The sequence below is a fragment of the Mchenga conophoros genome, linkage group LG15 (assembly GCF_057382185.1).
Source record: "Mchenga conophoros isolate Kocher_MC1m ecotype Shallow Benthic linkage group LG15, M_conophoros_male_GT1.1, whole genome shotgun sequence".
NCBI lineage: Eukaryota > Metazoa > Chordata > Actinopteri > Cichliformes > Cichlidae > Mchenga > Mchenga conophoros.
In genome coordinates, this window is record NC_140540.1 from 18553890 (window position 1) to 18580971 (window position 27082).

Consider the following 27082-nt stretch of genomic DNA (forward strand, 5'->3'; position numbering starts at 1 on the left):
ACAAACCATCCGTGACCATTTAACGAGTTGGTGGCAGCCTTGGACAAGAATCGAGTCTTTGGCGAGGCAAAACTCGATTTCCCATGATTCTTTGTTCCAGTCCGCAGTGATGTGGGGTGTGGTGATGGTTGAATGACTGTGTATGTGGGGGTGAGGGGGGTGTGCAAGAAGGAAGCTCTGTCTCTCCGGACGGACCGAGAGCTGCAAATCCACCTCGGAGCATCTCTGCGCGGAGTACGGGAGGATGCGGACAGCGGTCTGCGGCGGAGCTGCACGCCAAGGACGATATGCGTGTGATGTCTGAACTGATTTGTGTCATTACCGGCGTTGTTGGATCTTTTCTTTTTTCATAGGACTGCAATGGAGCGTCGATCCAAAGCGTGAGAGGTGCTGGTCGTCCGTCTGCTTATAGGCTCATTCACGCACAATAAGCCAAGGAAACTGGCTGTTACACACAGTGGCAATTCATCATCTGTATTGGTAAATATCTGTGTCTATGCTATTTGGCACTGTGGCTGTTTTCCATTGTGATATGACCAAGAAGCCATAATGATTTTTTTTAAATGAATGATTTAAAGAAACACATGCCGTTAACAGACGGGATATATGCTCATTAAGGACTTCAGAGGGCTTTGTGGACTTAGATAATACACATTTTCCTTTTTTGTTGTTTGCAACGAGTAACAGAAGCCAGTCATGTCAAAGAACAAGAGCAGTGAGTCAGTGAAGGTGGTAGTTCGATGCCGCCCTTTGAGCCGGAAAGAGGAGTCCAATGGGCCTGCAGGGGGAATAGTGCAGATGGACCTACGGCTGGGACAAGTAATCCTCAGAAACCCTCGTGCACCACCAAGCGAGCCCCAGAAAACATTCACATTTGATGCAGTGTATGATGCAAACTCCAAACAGCGAGAGCTGTATGACGAGAGCGTGCGGCCGCTGATAGATTCAGTGCTGGGAGGGTTTAATGGCACCATATTTGCCTATGGGCAGACAGGAACTGGGAAGACATACACCATGCAGGGAGCGTGGCTGGACCCAGAGAGACGAGGTGTGATTCCCAATGCCTTTGACCATATCTTCACACACATCTCCCGCTCCCAATCTGACAAGCAATACCTAGTGCGGGCGTCCTACCTCGAGATCTACCGAGAGGAGGTTCGGGATCTTCTTGACCCCAATCATGGCAATGCTAGAGCCCTGGAGCTCAGAGAAAATCCAGACACTGGTGTGTATGTTCAAGATCTCACATCCTGTGTCTGCAAGAGCATCAAGGAGATCGAGGAGGTGATGAATGTGGGCAATCAGGCGAGGGCGGTTGGGGCAACAGACATGAATGAACATTCGTCCAGGTCCCACGCTTTGTTTTTGATCACTGTGGAGTGCAGTCAGCCTGGGCCAGATGGGAGGAAACATATACGGGTTGGACGCCTTAACTTGGTGGACCTGGCTGGCAGCGAGCGGCAGGCCAAGACCGGTGTCCAGGGCGAGCGCCTGAAAGAGGCCGCCAAGATCAACCTTTCCCTGTCAGCACTGGGAAATGTTATCTCCGCTTTGGCAGATGGGCGCAGCGGACATGTGCCGTACCGGGACTCCAAGCTTACCCGGCTGTTACAGGACTCTTTGGGCGGGAATGCTAAGACTGTTATGGTTGCCACACTTGGCCCGGCCCCTCAGCACTACGACGAGACTCTCACAACCCTTCGGTACGCCAACCGGGCCAAGAACATCCAGAACCAGCCCAGAGTCAACGAGGACCCCAAGGATGCTCTGTTGCGGGAGTTCCAGAGAGAGATTGCTCGCCTCAGGGCCCAGCTCAACCACAGGAAGTGGAGGAGCAAACAGAAGAGTGAGCAGGTGGAGGACGAGAGCTGGGACGGAGACCAGGAGAAAGAGATTGAGGATGAAGAGGACGAAGAGGTCGAGAAGGAGGGAGAGGACTACATGAAGCTGGAGGAGCAGCGGCTAGAGAGGGAGAAGGAGGCCATTAGAGGAGACCAGGACTTGATTCCTGACGAGAAGCAGAAACTGCTGGGAGAGAAAGAGAGGATGATGGTGGATCTGAGGAAGGAACAGGAAGCCACAGAACAGCTGACCGCCAAGTACAAGGTGAGTCCAGCCAGGTGGTTTGCTTCTTTTTGTTAAATTCTTCCTGTCTTTCTTTGTTCCTTATTTGCTTTCTTTCTTCTTTTATTCATTCCAGACAAACACACACAAAAGACAAATCGAATAGTAAATTCTGAGGCCATAAAGGAACAGAGCAGGAGATAAAACAGTGAAAACAAAAACTAGAAACAAATGGTGAAAGTGTGGAGAGATGCCAAAAGTCCACAGATGATGTTAGATGGTGCTACGCATTGTATTGGTGCAGAAATTCTCTGCATTAAATTAAATAAAAAGTAATAGAAATACAACAAATTTATTGGAAAAGTTAGTGGTTAAAGAATTACAAATCACAAAAAAGACGTTTAATAAAACACTTTCTATTCATTTATTTTGGACTTTAAGATCTATTTTGTTAAAATATACATGTAATTGATCTTTTCTCCCTGATAATGTTAGCAGAAGCTCTTTGATATTGCACAGTGATGATTTCTGAGAGTATACTGGCGACTTGCCCAGGGTGTATGCCTCAATAACAGCTGGGCTAGGCTCCAGTGTCCCCGTGACTCTTAAGTGGATAAGCGGTTAAGAAAATGCGTTGATCGATGATTTAACAGTTTTACGATTTATTTGAATAAATGTTAACCCCTCTTTTTGAATGTCATCTTAATGTTTGTTTTAAAATAGAAGAAAAGAATCCGCTTATTTTAGGTTTGACGTTGTATTTCAGAGGGCCATACTCTCTCAGAAAAAGGACATCTAAAGTCAAACATGACACACATGGTGCTGAAGTGTGGTAATCGGTAAATTTGATGGACATGACAGATTGTTTTACAGGCCTGAATATCCAAAGACTCGCTGGAGACACACTTCTTGAGATTCATTAACACAGTGTTGGATTTGATTGATTTTTCTCTGTGGTTGTTGGATTGAGATGGTCCGTGGGCTGATTCGGACTGAGGGTCGTATTTTGCCCACGTCTCCTTTGACCCTTACTCTAATCCCAAATATCATAACACAAGGCCAAACTCTGACCTTAACATACACTAAAATTTAATCCGAAAGTTTTAACCAAACAAACATCCATCTGCAGCTGTGCTTCAGAGTTAGAACCGGAGTAAATGTGCTAACCCACAGGTGTTGAACTCCTGGCCTTGAGGGCCGGTGTCCTGCAGGTTTTAGATGTGTCCTTGATCCAACACAGCTGATTCAAATGGCTAAATGACCTCCTCAACATGTCTTTAAGTTCTCCAAGGTCTGGTAATGAACTAATCATTTGATTCAGGTGTGTTGACCCAGGGTGAGATCTAAAACGCCGGCTCTCGAGGCCTGGAGTTCTACACCCCTTTGCTAACCTTTACTAAGTGTTCTTATTAGTGGCCCTGTAGTATAGTATATAATTCAGTACATAGTACATAATTTAGTGTAGTACAAAATTTCCCCTAGGGATCAATAAAATATTCTGATTCTGGTTCTGATTCTGTAGTGTAGCATTTTACACCTTTGCCTAACAAGCAAAGGATCCAGTTCCCTTTGGCGTTGCATCAGGAAGGCCATCTCTTCTTCTACAAATGTCGTCACTACTACTGCTACTGGTTTGAGCGTTCTATTAGAGTTAAATTAGATTAATTGAGTAATATATAAAAACATGAATATCAAATAAATTTGTCATTGTATTTTTTTTTTTTGTAATTAAAGGACCTAATTAAGCCCAGTCTGTTTAATTGCTGCACTATCAGCTTCCTGTATTGCTGTACTCTTCCATAGTTTGTGTTTATTATCCTCAGGTTTGTTTTAAACATTTACTGCTAATCTGATTGCTTAGAACAATGTATAGAACCAGCGCAGTCTCACAGCAGTTTATGAAATAGTCATTAAAATTAATATTTTATACTTTTAAAAGGCTAAAGGTTTGGATGCGGAAGGGTTGGTATTGTGGTGAATCATTTCACTGCTCATACACTGCAGACTACAGTTTGGTTAGGCAATAAAAATACTGTTTTGGGTTTAGAAAACAATCATGGTTTGGGTTTAAATACGGTTGTTACCCTCTTTCAAAGCTACATTTTTTCGGTTGCAATGGTGATGCATACCCTCTAATGTGTCAACACATGTGCTGCACACAGAAACAGGTACTCCTGCTTCCTCCCACAGTCAAAAGACACATGTTTAGTTAACTGGTGGTTGTGAGTGTGACTGGTTGTCTGTCTGTCTTAGCACTGTACCCCGCTGCCTTCCTGTCAATGACAGCTCGAATAGGCCCTTTCATGACCCTGAGTTGGATTGGTGGTTAAGAAGACTGATGGATGAACACTTTCAAAATAGTGCTGACTGTCACAAAAAAATGAATGTCTGTCAGATTGTCTGTCAGTGCACAGATACAAACGGGTTGGGGTTTTTTTTTGTGATTATTTCAATTTTGTGATGAGACTGAGCTGCTAGGACTCTGCTGCTCTGTATGCTGCATTGTAAAAGCTGTTTTGTAGTCTGAGTACACAGTCAGCTTGTTAACGCCTCAATGTGACCTTCAAAGACACAGATTAGTGTACTCATACTCTGCAGTCTGTATTTAGAATGTGCCAGTATGATGGTTTCACTTGAAATACAAACATTTCTACAAATATTTGCTCTGATATTGCTGATTAGACTCCTATAGCTATAGCTGCTGTTACTATAGTCTTTTCCTTCTCAGATTACACTTATTAAACCAGTCAGATCTCTTTAAATCTTCATTTAGGACTATTAATAGCTGTGCATAGATGTGTTTTCCCACATAGCGCCCTGTATCCACAGTTTGGTCTGATGTCTCTCATATGTCCCGACAGGCACTGGAGCCACTGAAGCTTAAAATGTCAGCTCTCTCTTTGCTATAATCACACACGCCATCACACAGCCTGCAATCAAGACTGAGTCAGAGCTGCATTAATTAGTTGCTCTGATTCATGGGCATATCCAGTCAATAAGTCACTCGTGCAGAATGACTGAATGACTCGCTCTATAATACTTTAGCTGCAGTCTCTCGACCATCCAACACGAGACACTGCCAGATCAGCTTACTGATCAGCCCGAGGGCATGGAGTGAGGAAACGAGAGGAGGGCAGAGACATTTTCAGTGTTTCTTCTAGGCGAGCAATAGAAGGGCAGTATGATGTAGGTTTGCATTTGAAGGAAAAACCTTTCTCGACTGTTATCAGTTTGTGAGATTCTGTGTATTCTAGGAGTAATATTAATGGTGTAGTTTGAATTTTTGATGTTTCCACTTTCTCTCAGCCTACAAGCGATCCTCTAAAAGCTCTCACAGCAGGGGTGTTAACTTGATGCATTCAGCAGTGGGTTAAAAAATATTCAGTGTAGGCGGAAAGAGAGCAGTAAGAGCGGTAGCAGCAATTGGAGAAGTGTAATAACAGAGAAAGAAAGGGTTTTTACAGATTTACAAAGGTTATAATTATCCCCAAGAATCCAAACAAAACTGATGTGCATGGACAAATTGATCCATTTTACCTATATGTGGATTTCTTCCATGTAGGCAAAGCAGCTAAAGTCAATATATGACAACCCAATAGCCATATTGTTGCAAAAAAAAAAACATAAAAAGTTGCTAATATATTGGAATACAGGCAAACAATAATTTTGAATAGTTGCTGCCGAACATCGTCGTGCAGTGGTGGCTCTTAAATTAAAGAAAATCTTATTGAGTGAAAGATTTTTTTGAACCAAAGGGTTTGTATTATTGTCCAGTAAACCATAGACTATATACAGAAGATATGCAAGTGCGCTCACACGCACAGACAGAAGAGCACACCCCAACATTTTAGTGCCCTCTATATAGCCACCCCTATGAAAACATTCTGGAGGCACCCCTGCCCTCACAACACAGATCGTCTGCTTCTTTTAGGCATCTCAGTGCATTCCTTCGCATGTTTTGGCTTCTGTCACTTCCACAGCTGTTCCGTCCCGTTATTATCTGTTATTGTTGCTCAGGATCACTGTACATTATGGCCATTTCCATCTGAGTTTTTGGAGTGAAACCATTCTTGGATAAGAGGGTGGGGCTAGCTTAATTAGCCATATTATTGTAAATCCATTGCAATGCAATGAAAAGCACCAACAGCACAAAAACAGTCAAGATGTGCAGTTTAGTGACTCAAATTATTGCACATCAAGCCCAAAAGACAGCTAGCAAAAAGGAAACGGTGTAAATGTGTTCTAATATAAATTATCCTATCCATACAGCCCAAGATTTCATCTTGTTGAGTTGCTAATGAAATCTTTTAATGTTTTTTCATGTGGAAAACATCTCAGCACTTATGCAAATTTGAAGCAGAATGTATTTCCAGAGTTTTATTTCATGGACTCAGCTGCACAAGCTCAAAACGAAAAATCCTTGAAACAGCCAGAGTGCTTATACTCCACTTTTACGAGCAGAGTAAACATGTTCATTTTTGCCTCGTTTCTACTGTTTGGCAGTTTGTGATTGAAGGTCTGAGGTGTAGGAAGTCCCACGAGACATAGCCAAATGTATATTTGTCTGCTGATCACAGCACTTTCATTTGAATCTCCGCATGAGGCTTCTCATATTTCTCCTTGTTGTTCTCCAAACAGCCATGAGATGAAATCTGTTTAGTGCTAAATTGTATGAAATTTTCTGTCTGTGTACACAGTTTAGATTGTCATTGGCTCTTTCTGTATGCTTGATGGTGACTGGGTGGTTGCCGAGTGATGAGAATGAGAAACTCCCCTTGGGGAGGAAGATGATTAAGGGTAAGAAGTATTTCCTGCCTTTGATGCATCAGAAAGAAGGAAACCTGATATACCCCACAGCAAACAAGATGAAGGTTAATTTGTTTGCTCCAACAAATGGTAAAATCTAACAGATAACTGTGGCGGTAGATAAAACCTGAAAAAAGAGCTCCATTGTTGTCCAAAAATAGTAAAAAACAAAAAAACATATAAACGACACCGCTCCACTCGGTCACATGGTTTTGTTAATACCATGAGCAGAAACATGAACACTGTTGACAAGTTTTACGCCATCAGTTCATGACTCAATTTAAAAGTAAATTAAATTATGTGACTTTACACCACTAGTTAGTCTAATCTTTTCTCTGCGCTGAGCTTGAGAGCTCATGAGGTTACATTAATTTATGATGTAGTTCAGCCCTTGCAGATGTCTCATGCATGGTCAAAAAACAATAATTTAAAGTTCATTAATATACACCACAGATGGGCTTTTTATTGCTACTCCTGTTAATTTTCATCCAAAGGCATGACTTTTGCGACATCAGGTCTGAACAGTCTCTATAAACACGAGCAGATTGCACAATGTGCCAATGTGAAAATATCCACAATAACACAAAAATCTGTCATGATTCAAGGAAAGATCCGTGGATCCATTTTCTCCAGCTGAGGCTGAGGCTGAGGCGTTCGCAGGTCAGCCGAGCCGAGAGATGTAATCTCCCCAGTTTGTCCTCGGTCTCCCCGGGGGTTCCTCCACACTTAAGGAAAGATATCCCTTTAAACCATATAAAGGATAAACACTCACTTAACTAACAAGAATAGATAATGATTCATCAGTAGTTTTTAAAACATTACATAATCCCTCCTTACGCTTTAATTTATTACACTACATTAAATATATCTGGGTTTTAGTTTGACATCTTTTTCAAGGATTTAATTAGTGAAACTGTTCCCCAGATTATTCGGCACTGACAATAACCAGCTCTTTCAGCTGTAAAGCAGCTGAGTGGATGTTATTATAGAGAATAAATATGGTGGTGTTTGTTGTGTTTATGGTTATTGTTTCCAGTAGCTACATCAGACAGAGCAGTCTTTGTATTATTTGCACAAGAGCACAACTCTAATGTTCCCTATCATAGATAAAATATAGATGATGTTGACCTCTTTATCTAATTTAGTCTCATTTAAAATAATAAAAACAAATAAAATAAAATCATAAAAAATATAAATAGCAAATGTTTCTGTTGCTCTAAATTTTGTAGAAACTAGAATTTATCATGCATTTTTTTTATATGATCCCCTTGCTCCTTACCCACCTAAGTACCCTGGCCCAGCTTCCTTTTTATTGGCTGAGGCTGACATTAACCTGCCAATCGCAGAAGGTTGCCTGAAGTGTTCTTTTTTTCCTTCTGCTCTCCGGTTCAATGAGAGACAGGTTACTAGGCAGAGAGACAGAGAGAAAAGGCAACAGACTAGAGATGGAGCAGTGGAAATGTGCTCTGGAATAGCCAATTATAGATAAAATGAGATGGTAATGCAATAGAGTTCCTCTCTGCTTGTGTCTCTGTCTCCCTCGCACACTCTCGTCTGCCCAGTTAAAACACACACAACAAAAAGAAGTAGGTCAGAAACCAGCCTTGTGTTGGGTCAGCTGGTGCTTCTGCAGGGTGCTGTTAGCTAACTGGCCTCCAAGGTACAGCGCTCCATCTGTGGATTGTGCTGTGACGTTGGTGCAACTGTTGTAGAACTTTTTTGTGCCCTGCTGGAGGTGCTGCCAGGTTTAATTTACGTGGTCATATTTAATGTGTGACATCCTGTTAGGTCTGCAGGTCATGATATGAGGATGTGTGTCCACGTCATGCTCTTGTTTTCACCATTTTCCTCTTGTGCTGGGAGAAAAGCTGAGGTGGGACTGAACTGACAGACTCGCCAAAGGCACGAGAAAAATATTCAACTTTATGATCTGTCAAAACCACGAGAAATCAGGAAGAAATGGTCTATAAATCTATTTTATTTTCACTTCATTATTCAGTCATGGTTTAATTATGGGCAAAATTAGAGGTTAACTCTGCATTTGTGGTGATGCTAGATTATCTTCTTTGCTGAACGTTTTTCCACCATCGGTGAGCGACTCTGCTGTGTGTCTGGGTGCGCACAGTGAGACTAAACAACAATTAGTTAGAAGAACAACAGGCATAAATAGAAAAAAAAGGGGGAAAGGGCGCTTGAGCACTCCCAAAAAGAGTCTAAACTCGCCTATGATAGCCGACCTTTCTCTTTATGCTTGAAGTAAGAAACTTCTTGTCTTCTTTGCTTCACTCTCAACACTAAAGGGTTTTTTGGGGGGTTGATTGTAGTATTGGGGCAAGAACCCCCAGCTGCCCTGCAATGGAATGTGACTGTGTGAATTTTTTAACTTGGGTGAATTATGCTGTTAGTAAGAAAGTGTTTTGAGTCCTCAAACAGCGTAGAAAAGCACAGTATAAGTACAAGTCCATTTACGATTTGTGTTCAGGCCACACATTGCGCGGGAGGATAAAGCTACCCTAATAGGTGCATGTAACCCCATCCACAGGCAGATGAAAAGATGAGAGTCACCAGCCTTAGTGTATCTTTTATATAGAGACTTTTCTGAGAAGTCATCTGCATGTCCTGGTAGAAAAGCAAGCGTAAAGGTCCCCTGTGAAGGTTTCCTAGAGTGATTTCCAATTAAAAGCATTCAGCTTCATTCAAGAAGCAGTCAAATGCAGCTTTGCTCTTGAATATTACACAAAAATCCTGAATACTGAAGTCCAGACCAGAGTCACAAACCTACAGATCCAGTTAGACATGTTGTTTTCATTGGGCTGGTCACCACTCTATCACAGGGCTAACGCTGTCCTGGTAAAGAGCTGGGTGTGAAGGTGAACCTGTGTCTGCTACATTAGTGTTTTTTGGATATATATGTGATTATCATTCACTAATTTACCTCTCTTTTAGTCTTTATTCTTTAACCAAGAGACCTGGTTACCCAATTAGTTTTTTAGCCAGTAGGGCAACTTCAAAACTGTTTAAATTCTTTAAAATGAATTAACTTAAAAAGGTTTTTATAACAGTATTCACCCACATTTTATGGGCTTGTTTTATTTGGTACAACAGCCTCTGAAGTGTGAACGGGCACCTGTGCCTCACAGCTGCATCTTTAGCATTTTAACAGGAAGTCATCGCTTTCTGTGTCTAAGCTGCTTTGTCACAACAATTAGCCAGATGTGCATATTTGATTGAATGAATTTTGATTATATATCAAATATAGCAAATGACTAAATGTATCATTTATGCCTCGAGTTTAATGTTATCTCGCTTGGCATTAATAAGAAAATATCATCAGTGTGTAATGTTATTAAAAATGAGGAATAAAAGTGTTCAGGATGCAGTCTGGTTGCAGACTGGTCTCTAGGACAGGACCTTAGGCGCTCATTGAGTCCTCTTATCATACATCACCTTTCCCTCTAACATTTGACCGTCATAATGTGTCTAATAAAGTGGCTGTTTTCTCTCCCTTTACCTCCAGTTAGGTTCACATTACTCTGATATTTTTTACCTGCCTAAGCAGAGTGCAGCTTTGGATTCATGCTGTTATGAAACAGTGAGCTGCTGTCGAGAGCTTTATGGCATCATGCAGCAGCTTCTCTTCAGGAGGCTGCTGTGATCGACCCTCATGTGAACTATTCTTAGATCCAGTTTTCTGGGTCAAAACTGCAGAGTCTCTCCTCTACCTACCGCCTCTTTCATCGGTGCTCTCGTAATTTTTTCTGCCCTTCTGGTTTCATGTTTCTGTTAGTTTTTGAAATATATTAAATCTACCTGAACCAGCTTTAAATTGATGTTTAAAAAAAAAGTTCAGGTTGTTTCGTCTTCAGAAGAAGCAGTCTCGCCTGTAGATAGCATTACAGATAGACCTTGATGCCACCATTTGTTTGTTCTGTTTTCAAGGCTGAAGATGATTCTTCCATCATCACCATCTTGAAGGTCACTTTTCAGACCAGGAAGCTACAGCCGCCTTTTATACTGTCTGTTGTTTCACCCCACCGGGCATTTAAGCTGCTCTTCTCGAGTCACGATTCTCTCATGTTTATATTTTTTTCTTCTTGCTTCAAATTGGAAATTTAAGGTTTTGCAAGTCTTGCGAACTTAAATCTTTCCTTCTCTTTAGGTTCTTTCTATAGCCTCGTCTTCCCTGAAAAAACCTACTAAAATCCTAACCCATGAACCCATCCTTTCACAATATGTGATGTTCAAAGTAACCTTCAAACTAACATTCATCAAAAACTATTTCCTTTTCCCCCTATAAATAAATATATTTTATTTCCTCAACACACATGCAGTAAGGTAAGTTTCAGACCTCCCCCTTTGATGGATTAGACCTCAGAGCAAGTTAATACAGCAGTGATTATTGCAGACTGTCTCATCTGCTAGTACAGCTGGTAATTTTATGCATGCTGCTTTCTCTGAAAAGCAGCGCTGCAAATTGGACAATTTCACACATCTCCATTGTAAATGTGTGAAATTAAAGAAATCACCACCAGTAACTGCAAATTTAGAGCAAACTGGAGTTTTTGCTTGTGTTAACAGAACATTTTATTAGCACAGTCTGATCTCAAGAGTGTGAATCCACCAAGTGGAATCTAAGAATAAAAACTTGTCCATGGCAAGATGCCCAGATAAAGTCTGTGTTGGGAAACACTGGGCTCTTTCTCTGTTGGCACTCTTGATCTTTTGATCCCTTTTGTAGGAAACTTAAAATAGACTTTGCATCGTCAGGCATTGTGAGAAACAGTGGAGGACAACCTAGCCCGGAGCAGGGTAATAACTGAAACTCGTACCTCGTGCTTATACTTTGTAGCTCATTTCGCATAAGCGTGAACTAATTTATCCCACTGCAGCTTTCTACTCTGTTCTTTGTTATCACAGGAAATTGATGTGCATTAAGTTTGGTCCTCCATCCTGCCAGCTGAAGTTCAGCCAATCAGAGCGCGTGGTCACCAACAATACCAGCGGCCTCATGGGAACTATAGATACACACATACATGTGCATGCACACACTGTATGTGCATATCAGCTTTCCACAGTATCCGTTTAGGGATCAAAAATTTATTTTACAAACATGCGCACAAACACACACACACACACACACACACACACACACACACACACACACACACACACACACACACACACACAGATACCACACATGCAGCTTTATGGATAGAATAATGGCGTATCCTGTTTGCATAGCTGCCTTCCTGTTAAATTAGAGGAAAGGCCTGAACAGACTTACAGAGGCCTGTGTGTGTGTGTGTGTGTGTGTGTGTGTGTGTGTGTGTGTGTGTGTGTGTGTGTGTGTGTGTGTGTGTGTGTGTGTGTGTGTGTGTGGGAGGCTGATAACTGCACAAGCTCATCTCTGCTCTACATCTTTCAGCATGGAAGGCAGCATCACTGAAATATTGATGAACCAACTGTGTGTGTCCATGTCTGTTTTCATGTGTGTCTGTTTGGCTACGCGAAGGCGGCATGTGTGTCGCTAGAGAAAACATTCACCGAGAGAGAGAAATGTCTGCACGTACACATCAAATATTAAATATATGTTATCTCACACGGCACAGAAAGTGAAAATTGGATTTTAAGAGGTACAAGTAATGTAATATTTTGCTAATATGATGTTGTATGAATTCCATAGATATTAAATAATGAATTTAAGCACTTAAAGACATGTTGGGTCAAAATTAGTCCAAAACGTACCTCTACATGCATTTGCTTTATTTTAAAGACAGCAGTTAGCTTATGCTAGTGTCAGTGCATAGTTTAGTGGTTAACACACTTGGTTGGCAGGTGGAAGGTTGCTGGTTTGTTTCCCAAAAACTGAGTTTTGTCAGGAGGTGCATCGGAGGTAAAAACTCCCAAATCAAGCCTGCGGAGCAACCTGTTTTACAGTTGCACCTACTTTTTGCTCACTGTAGTCGCCGTTGTGACTGGTTGTCTGCCAAAAAGTGTTTTTCAATGTTTCTGTTTTGTTGTTTTTAATGTAAAATAGTTTTACTTATATTGGTGAATACACAGCAATGAACAGGATTTATGAGGGGTTATAATATAAAATAAAGAAATTACACTATTTTGTGAGCTTCTTTATGATTCTACATGTGATTGTACCTACATTATAATCTGTAATGTCCCTTGGGTCACTTAAAGTATGTTTACAGTGTTACTATAAATGGTTCTCTTTCATATAGATGTACCAGAAGAGACATAATCTCTTTATTTGTAAGCTTTAGTCCCAGTGGTACAAGTATCACTACACACGCTCAAATCTTTAAAGACTTTTTAGGCATTTTGAAGTTTTATATTTGCTTTCCAGATATCAGTTAGCATAGTTAAGAGTAACAGAAAGTAACTAAAACTCGCAAATGAACTTATTATTTAGATAATTTTAGTAGATTTACTAAAGCAGAAACTACAGAAAGCTGAACTAGAGCTTAAGAGAGATCTTGACCCTAGGCAGGAATAAGTCAAGTGAGTTTTATTTATACAGCACATTTGAAAACACACAAATAGACCCAAAGCCCTTTACAGACAGACCAATTTGTAATCCAGCTCTCAAGAACTCGGGCCAAAGCACATCGCTTTCAGGACTGATTTGCTGTCTTTTCTTCAAGCAGCTGCATTTTTCTCAAAATGTTGAAGTCTTGCTTAAATCTTCCTGCAAAAATCTGCTGCAGGTTTGAGCATGAAAGAAATGCCACAGTAAATTTGTTGTACTCCTCTTGATATAAGGTGGCAGGTACATGCTGCACAATTTTACAGCTCAAATATTTTTATCATCACCCTCTTTTCTCCTGATAAAGTATAGATTTAAAAGCTTGGATTGACAGTGTACAGTGTTTTTTTTTTTATCATCTACATTAATATGTATCAACAAATAGGAACCTTTGAGGAAAATTATTGTCAAATATGAATATCTGTGTCTTTTATTGTGAAAATGTATGGCCTAAACAGAAAGACAGGTCAAATCACAAAATAAATTTGTATTTGTTTCTGCTTGTGTTTGTATTCCAGCAAAATAGACAGATGTCCTGCTGATTGTAAGGCATTTACTGAATCTGTGTCCTGTCTTTGAAGGATGCAGTTGATGAGGGATGGATGTCAAACTGTAATAGGATTTGAGGCTTCAAGTCGTGGCAGTTTAAGTGGTTTTTGCATCGACCGGGACTAATGTGAAACAGATTCTTCGATATGTCCCGGCCTACGCTGCTCGCTGTTTTTCATACTCAATTGTCTTCTTCTTTTTACTTCTCTTTTCTTCTGCGTGTGTGTCTGCCCACTAGGATTTCTGTCTTTCTGCTGCACAGACCTGTTGTCGTCACATTATATTTATAGCCCAGGCTCCCAGCGGGCCCCGGCCTCACTGTCATTGGCTGGCTGATGCTGATGAGCCAGCTCAATGTGCAACACTTCCCATTCTCTTCACTTTCCCATCAGCAAGTGGATCAGTCACAGCCAGAAGAATCTGAGCAGACACTTATGGGCAGATCATATATCCATAAATAAGTATGCAGGCTGGCACTCATATGCGCTCTCAAATACATTTCTAAATGCTTCAGTTTTCTTCTTCGGCATCCTCCTGCAGACTCCGCTGCTTCCCACAATGTTTCTTTAAACTTTGCAGTTTCTGGTAATTTTGCTGTGAGATAAACAACCAGCTATCGGCACTGTGATAGCTTGTCACTGCGATTGAAAGCAACCTGTCTCCAAACAGTTGCAGTCCAACTTGGATTAACTGCATTCACTTCCAGGTTGATTGGCAAAGCTTTGCTAATTACTGCTGCCCAGTTTATAAACACAGGCAGCCAACACAATGCAATAAATTTGAGTCTGTCTGCACAGATGAGTGCAGCTTGTCTCTTTGCAAAAGGGGACTCGACTTAGCTGGCATTCTGGTTATATTCATATAGAAAAGCAAGGTCACCCTGTGCCTGTGTTATTTTGCAGTTAGACTGCCATTCCTGCAGCAACTATCACACTATCTATAAACTTCTGGCTGCTGAAATTACAAGTTTATTGCACACAATCACATCTGCTGTTTCCCCGAGTGTTGCTGTGGTATAAATTATGTTAAGGCTTAAAGTGAGACGTGAGTGATGTTTTGTCTTGTTTAGCATTAAATTGTACTGAAAGAGAGTCTACTGTATCGAGCTGCTGTTCAGTTTCTCCAGTATATTTTGCTTAAGCCTTGTTTAGCACTAGCTATTTATGATAAAAGTCATTTATAGTCGTATCTTGTTAGCCAACATAGCATGCTTACATTAACCTTAACTGAGCTGCGTGTGTTTACTTGTACTACTCGTGTTGCAGGGACAAAAATCGGAATCTTTGTTTATCATCATTTAATTTTAGGACCAAGATTTGACTCAAGATTAGTATAAGGTTAGGTTGTGACTAAGGTTTGGCACATATTGTTATTGATTATGGTTTGGATAAATCATAAAAGGAGTGTAAGTCAAAATGATGTCCTTTAAAGTGATGGAAAGGCTTTGTGTGTGAGACTGAAACCTTGATCTGCCTGGATGTCTGGAAACAGAATCATGACTCCAGTGAGTCGACAGTCATCTGAGTGAAGGTCATTTGGCTTCCACCCTGAGTCATCGTCCTCCTCCCCACGACCTCTTCCTGTTTTCCTGCCTTCTTTGTATCAGCTTTAATCAGAAAAGTTAACTCGAAGATTTAAAAGTCCTTTTAACCATAACCATGACTTTTCTTTCTTAGCGTTTAAATGTATTGAATTTATTTATTGAACATGTATATTGCAAAGATTGAAAAGTTTGGTCAGAAGATAATGATGGGATTGTTTTGCTTTCAAGTCTCTACAGGTCACCTGCTTGTGACAAAAGTGAAGACAGCATCACCTTTGGTTTTCTTAGGCCGGTCACTCCTGGGAACGTTCACCACTGTTTTCTCCATTTGTGGATAATGGCTCTCACCAGTTTTTACTGGAGTTCTAAAGCCTTAGAAATGGCTTTGTAGCCCTTTCCAGACTGATAGATGTCAGTAACTTTGTTTGTCATCTGTTCTTGAGTTTCTCTGGATTGTTGCATGATGTCTGTCTGGCTTTACTTTGTCAGACAAGTTCTATTGAAGTGACTTCTTCATTCAGCAGGTCTGGCAGTAATCAGTCCTGAGTGTGGCTCGTAAAACTGAACTAAAACATGTGGTTAACCACGTTGAATTCATCATTAATCATTTAAAAACTGCATTTTAGATTTATTTCTGTCTAGTATTAAAGTTAGTTTGATGATCTGAAACTTAAATGTGAGAAAAATGCAAAAGAACTAAAAAATCAGGAAGAGACCAAATACTTTTTCACAGCACTGTAGGTCTTATTGGTAGAAATGCTTTCTTAAGTTCACATAAAGGATGCCGCTGCACTGTTTTCTTCATTTTCATCATAACAGCTGATGGAAATATTGTTCTCGTCCCAGTGCGACACTCATTTTTTTCTGCGCTTTAAATGTTATTTTGATTTAAGGCGCATTTATGCGCAGTATACACCAACATTGTTCCAATTTAATTGGATGTTGTTATATCTGTTAGATCTGTGAATGGGTGTAATTGGGGTTTGACACAGTTTTATGAACCCACTGAGGCTCACAGTGGAGCTTTTTATAATCAGCAGACAACAATTTGCCACAAACCCCTCCCCCCAGCGCCCAATTGTAAAGCGTGCCTTCCAGTGTGAAAAACTCACTTGTATTGGGCTAATAAGCAGAAAACAGGTAGCTTTTGTTACTTAATTATCTGACGGTAACTTCTGAACCCTCTCAAGTCCTGCAGCCCTCACCATCCAGTCTCATTAATTTACTCCTTTTCTTTTGTCAGTTACTGCAGTAAACTGAGTTTCAAGTTTTCTGGGAGATTTTAAAAACTGTTAGAAACAACTGGCACAATTAAAGGGACGATTATAATGAACCATTTTAAATGGAGATTTTACTGAAAAATATTTATGAATGAGGGCCAGCGTGTGATTAGTCTCTGCTCAGGCATAAAGAGGAACACATTAAACACTTTCATCAGTGCTTGTCACGTGTCTGTACAGAGCACAGTAATTTCTATTTTTGTCTTGACTTTGTGAATGCAATAACTCGAGAATGAGGTGACGCAGAGTTTTCAAATCCATACCACAGGTGCATCTGCTAGGAGACTGAACACTGGCACCAGTATTTTTTTAATTGTTAGTAAGGTGGCTCTAAAATTTGTTGCCACCAGCTGTATTTGTTAAAGTTAAGAAGGCTTAGTGTGTAATTATTGGGAGAGGAGAAGGGTTGCTAATGGAGAGAAATGCTGCCTGGGCAAGTATGTAATATATCAGTGTGAACTGCGGATGAATGAAATGTGCAAGCACCCGTGGGAAGCACTTTGACGGTTCTGGATTTAGATTTAAATGTTTTTGCAATTTTGAATCAAGCTAAAACGTGATTTTGCTTTACAAGATTAGTGCGTGATGAATCAGACAGACTCAAACTTTGAGTTAAATCCAAAATGTCAAGTGGCCGTTTAAGTCACCGACGTTTCACATCGTAAAGACTGTGTAAGGGATCCAGCTAGCCTGTCAGGGAGGGCAGACATAGAATGCATGAGAGGGAAAATCCCTGACATGAATCAGCCCTTTAATGAAGCTGAAAGAATATGACAGAACACAAAGCACAGCGAACCGGTCGCTCACGGACACATTCACGCAGCAAACACAAAGACAGCTCAAAACAAAGAGGCTTTCTGTGGAAACCTGCTGCAGACGCATCCCCTCTGAAGGACTCCACTGTCCTCTGCTTGGGTGTAAGAGTGTGTTTTCGTGCTCACCCATACAACCCATTGGAGAGCGAAAACCATATAGCCTGCACAGAGTTGCCACATGCACACACTGTCTTTTTGTAATCTGGAATGTGACCAATGCATTGTCTGTCTGTGGGAGCTTATTTCCGTTTTCCTCTCTTCCTGTATTTCCTTGTTACTTAAATCGTCCTTTAGAGCAAGGAGGCAGATAATGACAAGAACATGTGCAATTTTCATAACTTGAAAATTGCATCACTGTGACTCCAGACCTTTAATCTCTGCAGTAACTAGAAAAGCTGTAATCAGAGGCTCGAAATGATATTGAGTTTGGAACAGTCAAGTAAAGACATACATGATACTTGTAACTTACATATTCTCATATAAGAAAAAGTAGAAATTAAAGCAATAAAAGTAAGGAGGGCAAGGAAAGGAGCAGGAAATAAAACCAAAAGAAGACACAAGAGAAAAAAACCTTCAAAGTAAAATAAGAAGTAACTAAAAGACATAACTGACGCTGCAACATGAAGAATACACTGAAGTAAGAATAACACCAGAGACCGGGGAGCACCGACTCCTGGATCAACTAGGAACAACAACAAAAACTACAGAATACCAGGGCCATGACACTGTCCCTGTACAAACGTTACAACAAAGCAGTGTGCAGGCATTATTAATTATTGTTGGTTAAGATCAAAGCTTAAGAGATCAACAGAGCTATTACAATGAATCCTAATGGGGGTATGAGTATGTGCACAAAATATCAAGTCCATCCATCTGTGGCTGAAAAACTAGATCTGACGCATTCATGCTTTGCATTGCATTCTGGCATTTGCACAACATTGAACTAAAATGAAGACAGATTTGGCATGTTCACCTTATTTCTTGTCTCAAAGGCTTTCACAGGTCTGCAAACGAGTCACTGTGGTTGTTTGGGTTGGAAACAAGACTCCAAAAGAAGCGTTAGTCTGACTGGGAGAAGCTCAATACGTGTGCAATTGTAGGAGGACATGTAACCATCAATGGCACTAGAGGATAGTCAAAGTCAGCTTTATTGTGCTTTCTTGGCCAGGTAACCCCTGAAAAGGAGATGTTAATCTCAATGAATGTCTTTGCTAAATACATTAAAGTGGTTATCGCTCATCATTACCTTTAGAAAATCAACAAGAAGGTGCCAACATATTTTACACTGTAACTTTGCACTGCTTTACTTTGACACGGTTTGTGATTCTGCAGAGTTTCAGCAGAGCTCAGCTTGTTGTCGCGTGTCGTCATGTCGATGCTAAGCTGCCAGCGTCCGTCTGCCTCATCAGCACAAAGTCTGCACTGACGAACACGCACAAAGACCCAATTGTTTAATGTCCAGATGAACTTATCTTGACCTCGCAGAGGTTCAAAAGCAAAGAAGTAAAACTCTCTAGTTCTTCTTTTCCATTAGCGTTCAATTTTTGTCAGCAAGGGTTGACGTCAGCTGAAATTTCTATATTAAGCCTTTGATTTATATTAATAACGGGGTTTATACCTGCTAATATACACTATTGTTTTGTGTTGTATTGTTTGGGCAAATGTTAAAAGAGCACCACAAAAGTAATAATAAGGAAAACACAGATCTACTGTGATCCAGTTAGTATCAATTTACAGCAAGCAATTAACATAATTAGTAGTTGGCATTAGCTGTTACTGAGTATAAACAGTGATCTAGAGGCACATTAAATGCTGCTTAAATGTAAGCTTCTTACCCCTTTTGAACACATTATTTATCCATCCTCTTCAGTGTCGCAGGGGGCTTGAGCAACTTTCAGCCACCATAGGGAGGGAGGAAAAGTACACCCTGGAAAGGTTACTAGTTGTCACCAAGCCAACACATAGAGACAGTGAATCATTTACCTTCAAATTCACACCTATGATTTAGATTAACCTATGGAAACTGGGAGAAAGCTGGAGTACCTGGAGAGAAACCACGTGAACAGAGGGAGAACGTGCAAACTCCACACTGAAAGGCTTCAAATGGTGGTGTTGAACTCAGGACCTTCTTGCTATGAGGCAACAGTGCTAACCGCCACGCTGCTGTATTTATAGTAATAAATACACATTATTTATTACTATTGAGGATGTTTTTCTAATGATGTTTAATAGCAAAAACTGTTTTTCCACTTTCATTTTTAACAGTGTGCTTGTTTAAACTTTAGCTGTATAGTGACTTTTTGATGTGACATTAAATACAGAACCCTGCAGGATGTGTGGCATTTGACGGAGAATATAAAGCATATAATAAAGTAGCTTCAGAAATATTAATCAAAATGTTGTTTGTTTTTTCAGGCGATGGAGAGCAAGCTGCTGGTCGGTGGAAAGAACATCATAGATCACACCAATGAGCAGCAGAAGATGCTGGAGATAAAACGGCAGGAGATAGCAGAGCAGGTAAAGCGTTTTTTTTTGCAGTAGTACACTAATTTACTCAGTACAGCTGCACAGTTCATACTTCAGGCATACATTTAAAACCTTAGGAGAAATCTTTTCTGCAGCAGTTTGTTTAACATTTACAGTAATTAGTGTTTTCTGCAGCCTGAATTGATAAAAACACTCCAGAGCTGTGGAGAATCCACAAAGGAACAGGGTGATATTTGCATTCTGCTTTCAGACGCGTAAGGAGCGCGAGATCCAGCAGCAAGTGTTGATTCAGGATGAAGAGACGCTGGAACTGAGAGAGACTTTCACTTCTCTGCAGCAGGAGGTTGAAGCCAAGACAAAGAAACTCAAGAAGGTAAAATATCCTGATGATGCAGAAAAAAATCTGATGCACACAAGTAGAAATACAGTAGATATCCTCATTTCTACTCTCGCACACACTTTTGCAAAAGAGGTAATAGACATAGTAGTATAGGTGTGTTTTAACGTGCACACACTTACAGACCTTCCCTTTTTGTTCCTAATGTGAGAATGTCCCTCTTTACCCCCTTCTTTCCCTTTGACCTTTGACCTGGATCACAAATGACCCCTTGACTTGGACACTCGCTTCGTTCGGACACACACTTAAATTTCAGTACCTCAAGGTTTGTCCTGCCGTCCCTTTCCCTCCCTCCCTCCCTCCCTATCTGCCATTTTTACGTATTCATGCTTTCTGCACTAACCTCAGTCTTCCTTCACTTCAAATCCCCCAGTAACTCACTAAACCTCTCCCTCACCAGTGCAAACACCGAACCTATTACATCCTTCCCCTCTCTTTCCGCGTCCCTATCTCGCTGCACGGATGCGACCAGCAGGACTAACACCGAGTGGCCCGTTGTGCGAGTGCGGGCGACAATGTAGCTAATGATCCTTTGCTGATCTTTGCTGCCCTGATTCCCAAACGTGGGTCCATCTACTCCTCTCACACTGCATGATGCCGTCAGTCTGAAGAAAAGAGGGGGTGTTTTTCACGCTGTGCATTCAAAACTCAGTGGGCAGTCCGTAAAGCTCAGTGACTACAAAAATGTCACTGACACCTTGTTTGCTGGAAAAGAAAAAAAAAAACACTACTGCAGAATTCTATTTCTTAAAATAGCCAATGATAATTTTTTTTCCTTCCAAAGTCATTATTTAATGATCACCTGAGAAGTTGATCATGTTAAATGTTAAGTTGGAGTAATGATTGTAGCTAATGTAAAAAAAAGAAAAAAAGATTGCCACGGTTACCTGTAGTTTTTCATGTTTGTCTACAAATACTCGCTGATACTCACCCAGCAGTAGTAAAACTTGAAAAAGTAAAAAGGTTTGCCTTTTTAAAAATGCTGGCTGTAGCGTTGAGGCACAGCTTTTATTTTGAAGGTGAACGTTCTCCATGTTCTTAATTTAACTGCAGCTTGGAGAGTAGCTGGACAGTGCTCTCACTGCTGTTCAAACAGTAGCAATATGCTAGCGACCTGAGCATTCACTGGATGAGGAATACACATTTTTCCTTAGGAACATGTGTCACAGTTTGTTGTGTTAACTGAAGCAATTCACTGAAATTAAAGTAATTTCAAGCTTAAAGAGATTTTCAGGGACAAAAGGACATATTATCCTGGTTTAGCAGAGAGGTGGAAGCAACTGCATACAAGTGCATGACATAAAGCAAAGAGCAAGCTTTACTCCAAAGCTGATAAGTCAACAAAACTAAATGATAAAAGGTGAAACCAAGTTAGCACTGAAGCAAAAAGGCTAGAGGAACAGCAGGAAAAACAAACTTCCGGGGATATTACAGCTAACACTAAAAATCAGGATGGAGACTGGGAAAGACAGAAACACTGCAAAACCAACAGGGACCAGAATTCAGTGATAAAAGCACTTTTAGCCACATTTTTCTTAGCATAAGAAGAGAGTGAGAGTACCTTTCTGTAATGTAACATTAAGGCTTCAGCTTTGAAGTCTAAATTTAACTGTCAAATCCAATTTCTGGCGGTTTTTAAAGGTATTTAAATTTTTTAAGCTAGCATCTGTGAAAATCTGTCCTAAAATTGAGATTTGCCCCAGATGCTTCTTATTGATTTGACTTTTTTTTTGGGGGGGGGGGGGGGGGGGGGGGGGGGTTGCTCTGCGTGTCCGAGCTGCAGAGCCTGCAGTGTCATGATTCACAGCTGAAGTCAGGATTCGCCTTTATGTTTGAAGCCTCGGGTGAAGTCAAAGAATGAACAGTGTGAAATCTCAGGAGGAACCAGGAGGAGGAATTAGAGGAGGAGAGCTCCCATTGGCTGGCCTGTTCACCAGACACCAGCGCCTCCAGTGCTGTTGCTATGGGCAACCGAGCTGCAGCAAGTTGTAGACCAGTCCATCTTCACTGGGAACCTCAGGCCTGATTGCTCCTCTCGCTTGCATGTCTTTGTCGTTTCTTCCAGCTGTACGCCAAGCTCCAGGCAATCAAAGTAGAGATCAAGGACGTGAACGACGAGCACGTGAGGAGCAGACAGGAGCTCGAGCAAACTCAGAACGAGCTCACCAGAGAGCTCAAGTTCAAGTGAGTCAACCACAAATCACAAAGAGTGCTCAAAAATCACCACATACAGTACGGGATTCTTCAAAGCAATACGCCCCATTTAAAGATCAAACATAAGGCCAGGGGGCCAGCATTGGCCTGGCAAAGACCCCATTCTGGTCCGCAGACTTCACAGTCACTCATAATACACCAAAATAGTTAAGTAATAGATAAACAATTAAATGACAGAAAAGTTCCTGTTTTTTACTCTGCAATATGAAAATTTTGGTTAAAAAACAAAAAGAAAATTTTCATTCATCATCAAAAAAAACCCCTAACTAACTACAGGACAGTAATTTTATACATGTATCATGTAGAAATTGCGCCTCTTTATCTTATGTTAAAAATATCTCAGGGATTAAACGTATAATTAAACATCTTTAGAGTGATAGAAATGGCAGTTTCACTCGTCTCATCATCAAAATGGGCTGTACGTGGCCATTGATGTAAAATGACTGTGACATCCCTCATTTAAATAGTTACTTCCTTTGCAGACTGAGTGTTTACACTAAATAAAAAATTGTGTTAGGCTTTTACCGGTTGTCTTTTATTCTATGCAAAAGTACGGCTGCAAGGTAAGCAGTTAAGAAATGCTTTTACTTGAAATCTGTTCTTGCAGAGGTAGGGGTCTGTTTTTTTTGCCAAACTCAGTACTTTTACAGTTTTGTTAACAGTTTTTTTCTTCTTTTTGTTTGCTCCCCTGCTGCGTAAACCTTTCTTCATTGTCAGAAGTCTACATGTCTCATTATGCTTTTCAAAAAGAGCCCTGCTAGCAGCTGTGATAGCCAGATGCTCTTTCTTCTTTTCCTTTTTTAAAATTTCTCTAAGCAGTGAAAGTGCTTTGTAATAGTATTGTAATAAGACCATAAAATATTTGTTAATCTTTTCTTTTAAACTTGTTTTTGTGCAGCCAGTTAAATAGCTAAGTTATGTTGATTTGAAGAAACAGCTAAACCCATAAAAAAGCTTCTAATCAAGAGTTCATTTATCAGGAGGTTTAGTGTTTATGAGTAAAAAAGACTTTACAAATTCAAAGAAAATCATTTTTTCTGTTTAAAATGTGAAAAGTATACAAATAAACCCCTAAAATCTTACTCATAGTGCATTTGCTATTACAACCACATGACTCCAGACTTGTATATGATATAAACCATTACTTCTTGCATCACTCTGTGTTGTGAACACGCAGGTATCTGATCATAGAGAACTTCATCCCGCCCGAGGAGAAGAATAAGATAATGAACAGGCTGGTCTTTGACCCTGAGGAAGACCAGTGGAAGTTCCAGTCACTTGTTCCTGCTGAAAGGTCAGCGTCTGTTTTCGATGTAAAAGAATAAACTCTTAAATTTAGTCAGGCTTTAGTTTAGATCTCTGGGCGCCGTGCATCATATGATTATCTCTTCTTTTCATCTTCTTCCGCTGCTGTTTGAGTGGCATCCTCCTTTTTCTGGCTTTTTTGGTGTTTTGAGAATTGATTCCAGATTGGGTTTTTGTGTGTCTCATTGATCCCGACTTTTCTTCCGTTCAGTAAATCCTCGCAGATGAAGAAAAGGCCAGCATCTGCAGTCGGATACAAACGACCCATCAGCCAGTATGCCAGGGTTGCCATAGCAATGGGAGGTCATTCCAGATACAGGGTAAGTGTCTGTGTGTGTGATGACTTGGCATCCTTTTGAGGACATAAAACAAGCCCACAAATATAAATCATTAAATTTTAATGTAAAGAAGTATGGTTTTGTTTTTTTTGTTTTTTCATAAATCTTTATTCTGAATGTTATTTAATTAATTATGTAAATTTTTATTTCCATTATAGGTCAGTCAGTTTATATTCTGTTTAATTTGTCCTTTTGGATCCTGAAAGACTAAATATCAGTTTTTCAGTTTTAAAGATTTCAGGCGTGATTTACTCTTATAGTTTTGAATATTTCCTAGTAATGGTATTTTTACCATCTGTCAAGGTCAAAGTCAGACTTAAGACTCATTGAAATATAAAAACCAACACTAAACATGAACAATAAAAAACATACTGGAATCTTAAGGCACTGGAAATTGAAGGAACTAGAATCCAAGTGGCAAAAATATCATGACGATCTCAGGATCATGACATTACTTTCTTTTTTTTTTTGTTGCTTTGCTTATAAAAAACCCTTAACTATAAAAATGCACCATACTTTATTAAAGCATTTGCTATGAAATTAATGGACTCAGCTTTTACTAGAGTAACACAGCATTCAGTAAAAGCGACCGAGAGCTACTTAGCCATTGAATGAACCTCCCAGCAAGCAGTTTTTGTGCTGATGTTAATGCCAGAGCAGCTTTCTCTGCAATTAAGTACTGACTTGTTGCAGTGGGGGCATCCTATTAAAGTACCATGGTCAAAGTTTCTTTGCAATAACAAATGTTTATAAAGGCAGATTGAACGGCTAGTTTCTTGATTTTATACACCTGTTGTTAAGGGGCTGAAAACACTTTTTTTCAATACTTTGATCCATATAATGTGTTACTAACTGTAGGTAATGTTTTCATAATGTTTTCAGGCTGAGAACATCATGTTTCTGGAGCTGGACATGACTCCTCCAAACACCGCCTCAGTCGATTGCTCAAAGGATGGAGAACCGAACCAAAGTCCCTTGGTGGACAGCTCGCCCACCAAGGAGAAAGGCGTTCGAAAGTCCCAGTCTTGGTGAGGTCAAATTAATGCAGCCTCTTCTCATATAAATAAAACAGATGTTGTCTTTCTTTATTGGCATACACTTACTGCACGTTGCTGCTGCTGCTGCTCAGATGTTTCTACATCTGGAAATAGAGCTGAGAATACTTTGTCATATTTGTGTTTGAAACCCGCTTCCACTGTTCAGCCTGTGCATGTGACCTGTGAACTGTAAATGGTTTAGCATCAGAGCATCTCTACAGTAAATGGGATTATTCAGGATTAGCCACACCCTCTTGCCCTAATCTGATGGTTTATCTGTCATTTTCTCAGCTGCATAATCTCAATAATCTGTGATTGTACATATTATACATATATTATACAACTTTTGTTTTTTGTTTTTTCAGGTGTCACACTCCAAAATCCATGACTTCCTCCCCTTCTAATGTGTCCTTGGCAGCATGTCACACTGCCACACCCGCAGCGGCACAGTAAAGCTTTAATGAAGAGAGCTTTTTTTTATTGCCATTATTATTATTATTATTTATTTGATCTCTCAACATCAACTTCCTCTTTTGGCCAGTGGCCGCCTTACAGACTTCTCAGTGAGGCCCACTGCTGGGACACAAACACACCACCACCACCTCTGCTGAAAGCTGACAGACTTCATGGAAATGATCTTCTGGCAGGAAACTACATGACCATATGAACCTCAGAAACTCTGTATAAATCAGTTCCTCCAGTTCCTCCTCCGGCAGAGCCCTTTCCTCTTTTGCATGTCAGATCATCTCTGAAAACAGCTGGCTGCAGTGCTGAACTGCCCAGACTGTTGTGTGTGTGTGTCTGTGTGTTTGTGTGTGTCTGTTGTGTACAAAGCGCCGTATGATTGCCTGTTTGTGTTTCTAGTCATGACCACTGCAGATTTAAAGGTGAAGGTTTCATGTATTCTGGATTTTTCAAAGCAGGTTTGGTCTGTTTTCTATGTAGAAGTTGGACTTCATCGTCAGAGAGTTTATGTCAGTGTTGGCTTTTTGAAATGAGTACACACACAAAAATAAGAATATACGATGTGTACTGTTGTTGGTCAGACGAGGTGCTCAAGACCTGAATGATGACCGTTGTCATTCCTGTTGCCTCCCATCATTTATCTGTCCCCCTGCAGTGTCTAATTTAAATGAAATGTCTTAAAAACTAATGTAATTAAAATGAAGAACACGAGGCATGTCACACTGTCAGAATTATTTTACTGGGATTTTAATTCAACAAACAAACACGGATGGGCGGATGGTGACCAGATCCCAGCAAACTAAATGTGGGACAAACACGACGTTTTGTCTGGGACAAACAATGCTGGCAGGACGTCAAATATATTACATTAACGTGCAAATATTCCAGGTCTTTTGTCAAGTAAATAAGAATTAAACAAGGCCGAAGTGGTCTAATATAATAGTCTTTATATGCTCCTGTATCCTCTGTTATTTCAGCGCCTCCTCTGTGTGGTAATAGTCTTAGTGTTTCAGTAGAGATGCATCCATTTTAACAATTTGTTTGCAATTTTTTGCCCATTATGACATAAATATACTGTGCAAAACTCTAACACAACAGCCAAACGCTCTATTTCTCAGTATAAACTGCATCTTAATTTTCTTTGTGGCAGTTTCCATGATATTTAGCAAAATCTACAAAGCTTGTTGCTTTTTGGTGACTTGGAACTTTCACTGATGGTCACATCTTAAGACAGGCTAATCTTT

At 40.3% G+C, this 27082-nt stretch overlaps 1 protein-coding gene across 2 annotated transcripts; it reads left to right on the forward strand.

Moving 5' to 3' along the window:
* kif3ca (kinesin family member 3Ca) lies at positions 1-26549 on the forward strand. Of its 2 annotated transcripts, XM_085246848.1 has the most exons (10): positions 1-480; positions 688-2106; positions 20011-20112; positions 20333-20455; positions 22545-22663; positions 23871-23987; positions 24210-24318; positions 25219-25364; positions 25739-25822; positions 25915-26549. In XM_085246848.1, exons 2-10 carry the CDS (start codon positions 697-699, stop codon positions 25982-25984), a joined length of 2280 nt encoding a protein of 759 aa, XP_085102974.1. In that variant the 5' UTR covers positions 1-480; positions 688-696; the 3' UTR covers positions 25985-26549. The 2 variants fall into 2 exon arrangements, with proteins under 2 accessions (XP_085102974.1, XP_085102973.1); XM_085246847.1 differs by having other exon boundaries at positions 2-2106.
* The last annotated feature ends 533 nt before the right edge of the window (positions 26550-27082 follow it).

What these genes read in the sequence shown, in the direction of transcription:
- kif3ca (XM_085246848.1), top strand. Translation starts at nt 697, where the DNA reads ATGTCAAAGAACAAGAGCAGTGAGTCAGTGAAGGTGGTAGTTCGATGC. An exon ending in GAGGTCATTCCAGATACAGG is followed by an intron (nt 24,319 to 25,218) that starts GTAAGTGTCTGT and finishes TAATGTTTTCAG; the next exon opens with GCTGAGAACATCATGTTTCT. An exon ending in GCCACACCCGCAGCGGCACA is followed by an intron (nt 25,823 to 25,914) that starts GTAAAGCTTTAA and finishes TCTTTTGGCCAG; the next exon opens with TGGCCGCCTTACAGACTTCT.